Source organism: Sinocyclocheilus anshuiensis, unplaced genomic scaffold (assembly GCF_001515605.1).
Source record: "Sinocyclocheilus anshuiensis isolate Anshui unplaced genomic scaffold, SAMN03320099.WGS_v1.1 scaffold676, whole genome shotgun sequence".
NCBI lineage: Eukaryota > Metazoa > Chordata > Actinopteri > Cypriniformes > Cyprinidae > Sinocyclocheilus > Sinocyclocheilus anshuiensis.
Window position 1 is genome coordinate 2961149 of NW_015558579.1, and position 9555 is coordinate 2970703.

Consider the following 9555-nt stretch of genomic DNA (forward strand, 5'->3'; position numbering starts at 1 on the left):
CACACACAATGTACATACCTTGCCACTGTATTCTAAAGCAAGGTGGGGTCTGAAAGCAATGGAGAGTGGCACAAATGTTAGAAATTTTGGCCCAAAATGGTTATTTTGCATGTGTAAAATTTTTCTTGAAATCAAATTGTATTATAATGTTAATAAATGTTATTATAAATTAAATGTTTAAAAAAGAAAATCACAACTGATATTATTTCTAGAGGTCACATTGTGGGATACAATATTCCTTTCGGGTTGTTTCATGCATACACAATGTGTAGTGTACATACATAACATGGAAACACAAATGGAAGTGTGTAGTCTGAACATTACTGAGAATGTGTCTGTCTGTTTACTGCACATGGGAGAGAGATTCATGCACAGGTTGTCGATCATTGATCAGCAAATCTATATCATTGATTATGCCTTCAGGACTCGGTTGACCTTTTTCTATTACCACAGTCATAAAGAGTGAGAGAATAAGCATGTATTTGCAGAGCGGGTCTAGTATATCACATATTTCAACATAATATACTAGACGGATCATTAATATTGATATGTGTTCTGTGAGCAACAGCAATAACAGTCCATCTAATGGAATATATAAGAGGAGATCAAAGCAAAACCCATAATACTTCCTGTACGTGAGTATGAGTCAGCACAGTAAAGCATGTTAGGACATAACTATCGGCTTAGTATCAAGTTTATTTGCTTATCAAAACATATTACAGCAGATGAGTAGTTATAAAAGGAAGTGTGAATGAGAAAGAGTCTGTCAGGCAAACACTTGACATTCACTGGATCTCTCACTCGCTATAAAACCTTATATAACTACTCTCTTGACACGGGAGAAACCCTTGACAGAGAGCACTGTCACCTTGTCTGAATTCAAAAAGGAATGCTAGCATACTGCTAACTGTGCAGTATATACAATATACTGCCTACTGTGTTTAAAAAGTATGTGAAAAAACACGGCAAAATGCTAGTTTAATGCACTCAATCATGCAAGTATGTTACATTGTAATAATTTCCAATAAGCAAATGATAAAAAGCTTGCAAAGACTTAAAATAAAGAAATACATTTATGTTTTAATCCAATTTTGTGTAAAAACATATCACTTCATCATAGTGGCAATGGAAGGCCAGGATGTTGCATTGTGGGATACAGTATACAGCATGCTCTTGTTCATAATTCAAAACTTGGTTAATGTTGCATACTATTGTTAATTGCACTTAATTGTTTTGAACATGCACTTGTTGTGTACTGAAGAATATTAAAAGTATTATTTAAAAAACTGTTTGCATATATATATATATATATATATATATATATATATAAAAGGCCACTTAAAATAAAATGGAGTATACAGAGAGCACAGTTTCATAACTATGTTTCTTAATACACTTAATTATGTCAAATCAAAAAGTCTGATTTAAAGTACATTTTAAATCATTTTTATAATCTTTTGTTGTACTTTAAGTAATTTTATTTTGATCTGTTGCACATGTAAAGTACTTGATTATTATTTAAATTTTATTTTATTATCTATAATTTAATTTGATAATATATTTAAATGTCATATATTTTTTATGTACTACATTTCAACTTCATAATTATAAATACATTTACAGTTAGCTCCATATATATTTGGACACTGGCACAATTTTCATAATTTCGGCTTTGTATGCCACCAGAACAGAATTAAAAATAAAACAATCAAGATGAAATTGAAGTGCAGACTTTAAGCTTTAATTCAAAGGGTTGAACAAAAATATAAAATAAAATGCTTAGGAATTACAACCATTTTTATACACAGTCCCCCCATTTTTCAGGGGCTCAAATGTAATTGGTCAAATAAATATAATCATAAATAAAATGTTCCATTTTTAATATTTTGTTGAGAATCCTTTGCAGGCAATGACTGCCTTAAGTCTGGAACTCATGGACATCACTAGGCCTTTACTGCAGCTGAATGTTTGTTTGTGGGTCTTTTTGTCTCTAGTTTTGTCTTCAGCAAGTGAAATGCAGCTCAATCGGGTTGAGATCAGGAGATTGACTTGGCCATTGCAGAATATTCCACTTTTTACCTTCAAAAACTCCTGGGTTGTTTTTGCTGTATGTTTTTGGTCATCGTCCATTCGTACTATGAAGCGCTGCCCAATCAACTTTGCTCCATTTGACTGAATCTGGGCAGAGAATATATCCCTATACACTTCAGAATTCTTCCGGCTGCTTCTGTCACGTCTTCACTAAACACCAGTAACCCAGTGCCACTGGAATCCATGCATGCTCATGCCATCACACTGCTCCACCATGTTTCACAGATGATGTTGTATGTTTTGGATCATGATGGTCTGGCTTTTTTAGATGTCTAATTTGGCCTTGTTTGCACCTTGTGGTAAACCCTCTGTTTGCTCTGGACCTCTGTCTTCTCTTGATTGTAGACTTTGCCAGAGACACATCTACTGTACCTCCTGGAGAGTGTTCTTCTCTTGGCTCGATGTTGTGAAAGGGTTTTTCTTTACCATGAAGAGGATCCTCTGATCATCCACCACTGTTGTCTTCCGTGGACGTCCAGGCCTTTTTATGTTGCTGAGCTCACCAGTGCATTCCCCAATTACTTATGGTCCCTTGAAAAAGGGGGGAGGTACATATTAAAGAGCTGTAATTCCTTAACCTTTCCTCCAATTTTGTTGAGAACACCCTCAAATTAAAGATCAGAGTGTGCACATTAATCACGTATATAACTTGAATATGTTTTGGTCAGCAGCTAAAATAAAAAAAATTGTGCCCGTGTCCAAATATATATAGACCTTACTGTAAATACGACATACAAGTTCCAAGAAAAATTTATTTAGTCATTTAGCAGACGCTTTTATCCAAAGCGACTTACAAATGAGGACAATAAAAGCAGTCAAAACTAACAATAAAAATGAGATTAAAGAAGGCCTACATCTTAGTTTACCACAAATGCCTGTCAATACTTTCAGCAGTTTAACCATGTTTCAAAATAGAAGTAATTATAAAATTGCACAATTATAAAAAACGCAATTCAGCTAATTGCATTTAATCAAAATTTAAACTATAATACATTTTATAATACTATATTTCATTGCAATTAACAGGCAGCACTGTAAGTATCTGAAAACATTAGATTATTTGTTTAAAGTACAGTATTCCCATAATAAGTATTTTTTTTAAAGAATGTTAAAAGTCAAATGGACTGTGTGGAGTATATAATGCATGCTATATAAATAGCATGAGGAGTAATTATGCCCTCTTCCTGTAAGTCATCACATGGTAAACACATGACTCATAGGGTTCAGTACATTTGAGCATCTGTTACAGAAGCCCTAGGCTATGTATAAAGCAAATACAGATGAATTTAAATAACAAAGACATGCATGAAGAACTACGGCACCAAAGATGTGCAAACAATGTGTATCCTTTATCTAAATCCTCTGTGACTCACAGTCTATAGCATATTTTATCCATGTAAATTCTGTTCTTCAAAGTATATTTTTTTACCACATTTACAAATAGTATCGGGAAGTGGTTGTTTAAAAAAAAGTAGAGCACATAGGCATTAAGCTCCATTTGATCCCACTGGCCTGCACCTTTGCTTTATTTAAGCACAGATACAGAAAGCCACAGCAATAGCCCACCTCAGTCAGGCTCTCTGAGGCATACGGATCCATTACAGCACCCGTCACAACAAATCCGGGAACACGTGTGCTGTGATTCCTACTGGAGCTCGTGCCAGAGATATGGTACGCTCTCCTTTTTGGCTGGAACTCCTGGCATGTGTATGAAGAGTTTGCCCTCAGGGTGTATATTGAGAAATTTCCTAGGGATTTGGGATGGAAATTTTTCCTCATGTGATCATTTAGCACTACATGATCTTGAATGCATCATTATTGTTTGGTAAAATTACTTGTATTGTACATTATTTAGCTTTTTTTGGATATAGGAAGGGGATTTAATATTGAATCATTCACATATTCTTAATGTTCTGAATGTCATGTTTTTATACTCTTCCATACTTCTCTCTTGAATGTCCAAAGCATGTTTTCAAAGCCAATACATATGTCAGCATGGTTATTATGGCTCTGCATTAATTAATAATGACTAGGTGTTGGTTTACACTGTTTTGGATTGTCCTCAGAGGACATTTGATTGGACACAACATGGCAAAGCTCTCAGCTACAAGAGCACTTCCTGCCCCGACACTGAAAGATTCAAAAGGCAGAACCACTTCCTATTCACTCCATAGGGCTTGAGCTGCATTTTGTGTCATAATTAACAGACCTTTAAAAGTAAATGTATTTGTTACCTTGAAAATAAATACAACCACATTTTGAGTTATTAGGACAAAAAAGGCACATAATATATTGATTTAAGAGTCAATGATGTAATAGTGTTTACTGTCCACAATAAAAAAAGTTCTAGTTTGATTTCAAAGGTCTTAGAAATGTAATTTTTATAATTTTGTAAAAAAACAACATCAACAACAAAAAAAAAACCTTCATGCCATTTCCAAGAAAAATGTATAATGTCTGTAAAATGTAATTTCAATGTCATACACCAATGTCAATTCAATCAATGTCATTTTTAAACACACACACACACACACACACACACACACACACACATATATATATATACAGTGTTGGGGAAAGTTACTTTTAAAAGTAATGCATTACAATATTGCGTTACTCCCTAAAAAAGTAACTAATTATGTTACTTAGTTACTTTTTATGGAAAGCAATGTGTTACATTACTTTTGCGTTACTTTCGCATGACTTTTTAAATATGAGCAGGGCTTGATTGTTTTTAATATAAGAAGTTCTATTTATAGCAAATGTAAAAGCCCTTTCACATCAAAAAGTGTAATGAATAAACCTGAAGGAAAAGTCAATTCACATCTGTACATTAGAACGCAGGAGAAGAAACACTCTTCAGCAATAAAAAAAATGAAGCACAATTGTTAGTTTCTCTAAAGTCATTTTTGCTCTTTAGTATGGTTGAACTGGATCATCAAAGGTCAGCAGCAAAGACATTGGTTAATAAAATGGGATTAGACACATTATTTAACATATTTAATTATTGCAGGTTTGCGTCATATTCTGAGTTTGCATTTCACTGTTTTAATTCATTTTGATGAATACTAAATCAGTTTTTTTGTGAGTGGGATGAATTAATGCACATTCACATTTAGTCTAGAACTACAGTAACATCATGTTCACACAGCGCACACAACTCCTCTGCACTTCCGATTTCTCCCAATATGGGGACAGGAGACTTGTCAGTCAATAAATGGGAAAACAAAGTAACTGGCGTTACTTTTTTGCAAAAGTAACTCAGATATTTTCTTTTAAATAAAAAAAGTAATGCGTTACTTTACTCGTTACTTGAAAAAAGTAATCTGATTACGTAACTCGTGTTATTTGTAATGCGTTACCCCCAACACTATATATATATATATATATACACACACAGACACACATTAGGGGTGTAACGGTACACAAACATGAATATTTGGTACGTACATCGGTTTTGACGTTGCGTTTTGGTATGGTTTCGGTACAGGAGGTAAAAAAACTAAACTTTTTTTTTTATTATTAAACAATGGTTTACTGAACAAATTGCTTTTTATTTAATAAATTCAATTACAATTAAAATGTTCTTAGGGTCTTAATTTTCTCAGCTTCTCCTTTAAACTATAAGAAGCCCTTTTACATTACTACTGTATAAGGTTGCAATTAACAACAGAGTCCAAACTTAAATTAAATTACTATTTATTTTTAACTATAATAATCAACACTCAAATTAAAAATGTGTATGCAAAGACGTAAATTGCACATAATCCAGTTTTTAAATTAACTTCTAAATTATAGGCTACAATTTCTATTTGTTGTTGAAATATAATAATTTACACAGTGGCTGTCATAACTTGTGTCATAAAAGATTTATTTAAAACATACATTAAATAATTAAGACATCACATCACTAACAGGTAAAGTAAAATATAATCTAATATAAGTAGGCAATCTAGTCTAATATTTCTCAAAATGCTCTTCTCTAGACTTCACTGTCTAGAAATGCAAATTAAATGCAATGCTACGAGACATTTTGTTTGCAAGCTGTTTTAATGGCGTCTTTCCGCAACTGAAACACTGATTGAGCGAGGCATGATTTGTTCATTCATGTTTATTTATTGTAAAAGTAGTAGTAAAGAGGAAGGGATGATCGCGCTCCATGCTGCCGTTAGAGCTGAGGCATTTATACAGCGATCTGCTGCGCCACATCAAAGAGCGTCAAAACGGCATTTATTGTTTGAATTTCCTGAAAAAATGGAATAATTTGTTTGGTACACATGCGTACCGAACCGAACGACTCGTACCAAATATTTTCAGTACGAATACATGTACCATGTAGCATAATTATCCTTACGTATTTGGAGAGTCACACCACATGACATTTTACAACCTGAACTAAAAATTGTAAGAGAATTGTCATGTTTTAATACTATTTATAGAGACTTACTGACCTACAAGTAATGAGGGTATTTATTTATTTGTTATTGATTTTTTCATTATTATAAGAAATAATGGTAATATTATTATGCCAAAACACTTCATAAGGTTTTCTGTTCAAGAATTTCATTCTATTATTTATTTATTTATTTTAGTATTTATTTCTTCATTATGATATCAGAACAGTTGATCAGAACTGTTTTTCAGGACACCTTTTAGCTTTATGCCCCTCTAAATAAGAATATGATTTCTTACTAACAAAGTCATGTAGTCCAACTAACAGGTCAATAAATAAGTGTCATGACATTGACCCTTTAGATGATATTACTTCATAATTGGAGACATAATGAGGTTATGTGAGCTGGCTTAGTGTTTTGGGTGTTTTTAAGCTGAAATACCTACAACTTCAACCATGACTGCTGTCCTAGTTGACCAGCAGATCTTGAAGATCTACTCTGTTCAGGTTTCAACATTTACTCAACCCAAAGAGTTTAAGGGATTACATACAAATGGTGTGGATACCCCCACAATGCATTGTCCTGTGAAACATTATCTTATTGGGGCAGCAATAAAACAATCTCGTTCTCATTCAAGTTTAATGTCATCCTCTCTTCTGCGGCACCAGCAAGCTGTCTCCTAGCCTGGGACAATCAGGTTAAATGCTTTAAGTCCCCAACCAGTGCCAAATGGGGGTCATACATGTCCTCAAGCGTATGTGCTAGTGGCCTTGCAAAAGAGAGCCTCATCATGTTAAGACCCTGGAGGAAAGAGGACACCTCACTCAGAGTGTCCCAGTAACATTTGAAACCTTGAGACTCACATAACACAAGTCACCTTTCTCTTCCTCTCTCCCTATGGGCGCTCACTTAACTCAGTATAATAGGGGATTCCTAATGCAGCATAAATAAAATGTTATTTAAATCCCAGAATATTTACTGCACTCCAAGAACATTAACCAAATCATACAACTCTAAAAGGTATGAAGTTGTTTCCGGACCTGTATTTCTTAGAACTTCTATTTGATTTGACCCTTAAAAATATACATATATGTCTACATATATATATATATATATATATATATACATATATACATACATGCACCATATATATACACCATATATATAAAGTTTTTTTTAAGTCAAATCAGGTAGAATCTGCTTATAATAACTGACATAATGGAATGTTATTTGAATTTTATGTTGTTAAACTGTATATATTTATGTATAATATATATAAAATAAAATATATACACCCACACAATATAACATTCAAATTCAATAAATAATATTAAATAATTAAATAATTCAGTTAAATTCAATTCAAATCAAATAAGTCATATTACATTTAAAAGGTATTATATTTATATTATAATATTTTTCTTTACAATATTTTTATAGTACTTAAAGGGTCAAATCAGGTAGAAATTCTGCCCATATTTTTTAAATAATTAAAACATATTTCACTTTAATAAAACCCAGTTACGTTGAATGTTACCATATGAAACAATTCACTCTTCAAAAATGCAGATGAACATTTTTTTTGTATTTGTTTATATTTAAAGAAAAGTTACTACGGCAACAGTCAAGTATTTCTTGAGTGAGACATAAACAAGACATTTAAGTGTGGACAGTCAGCACAAATAAAATGACTAAATGTGTAATTCTGTGCCAAATTGTGTAAGAATGCATCTTCTGAAATCATGCAACTAGACTATTAGTGCTCATTAAATTCCCTCTATTAATACACATGCTTCACGGAAATTACTCTTACTTACTAGATTTGGCATGCCAATTTTGTCATAATTACTCTGCTAAAAACAATCTAGCATGCTGTGTATATGCAGTATCATTTTCACAGTCAGTTTAGTCTCCTACCTTTTGCTCATGATGCAGAGCTGAGCCAGTCTCTCAAGATCCTGGGCCTGTGAAGCCTGTTCTGATAACTCCTCTTGAGACAGACATCCTGACGTTCCCAATGTTCCGTCTTCCTGAGACCCTGATTCACACAAAGTCTGTCAGAAACCTCACAGCACTCACAGAGACTCACACGTACAGAGACAACAAGACTGTGACAAGAGTGAAAAAGACAGAGAGGGAGGGAGGGAGGGTGTGAGAGGAGAGATGGCCAATCGCTGCCACCACACCCACAGATTAAAATGCTCTTACAAGGAAATGAGACGTATGAAAAACAGAAGCTAAGGAAGACCAGCTGGAACCAGCAGCTTTGACCATTCAAAGACAATTCCAAGAAAACAATCATATTGTCTGCCTGACTACCAATGAAGACCTGAAGTTTTTCTGAAATCTAGCTTAATAAAGAGCAATTCCTTTCTCATTTTCTTTCATCTTCATGTTGTTCTAAACTAGCATGACTTTCTTTCTTCAACTGAACACAAAAAGTGACGTTTTCTACTGGCCATTCTTCGACTATTAAAATTCTCTAAAGTTACAAAAAGAAAAGCAAATTCCAAATCTTCTGAAGTCAAACAATTATTCTGTGTGAGGAAGAGACATAAATTGACGTCATTGTCACTGAAATCGCGACATCCGCTATTTCTCCCTGGAACACTCATGTGAGTCCCAGAAATAGTGATGTCTGATGCGTGAATGAATGGTTCTGCTGAGTCATATCTTTGTCTCCTTTTGTGCTCCATGAAAAAAAAAAAAAAAAAGTCACATGGGTTTGCAATGACATGAGGGCAAGTAACTGATTCATTTTTGGGTGCACTAGTACTTTATTAAAGGGGTCATATGATGTGATTTCAATTTTTCCTTTCTCTTTCAAGTGTTACAAGCTCTTGGTGCATAAAGAAGATCTGTAAAGTTGCAAAGACTAAAGTCTCAAATCCAAAGAGATATTCTTTATAAAAGTTAAGAGTCAACCACTCCTACCTAAAACGGCTCATTCTAACACACCCCCACATGTCTACGTCATGATGTGGGAAGATTTGCATAATGCTGCCCAAATGTTCACGCAAAGAAAGAAGGCGTAACTTTTATTCTCGCTGTAGTATTGTTGCTGCCGCCA

General features: G+C 33.8%; 1 protein-coding gene across 2 annotated transcripts in view; it reads right to left on the bottom strand.

Annotated features, from left to right (window-relative positions):
• Positions 1-9555, bottom strand: part of cunh14orf180 (chromosome unknown C14orf180 homolog) — a 34324-nt gene that overhangs the window by 8121 nt on the left and 16648 nt on the right. For both annotated transcript variants that reach the window (XM_016475505.1, XM_016475506.1), the window contains exons 4-5: positions 8403-8523; positions 19-49 (exon numbers count right to left, since the gene is read on the bottom strand). In XM_016475505.1, the coding sequence (XP_016330991.1) occupies positions 19-49; positions 8403-8523 (152 nt within the window). The remainder of the gene's footprint in view (positions 1-18; positions 50-8402; positions 8524-9555) is intronic.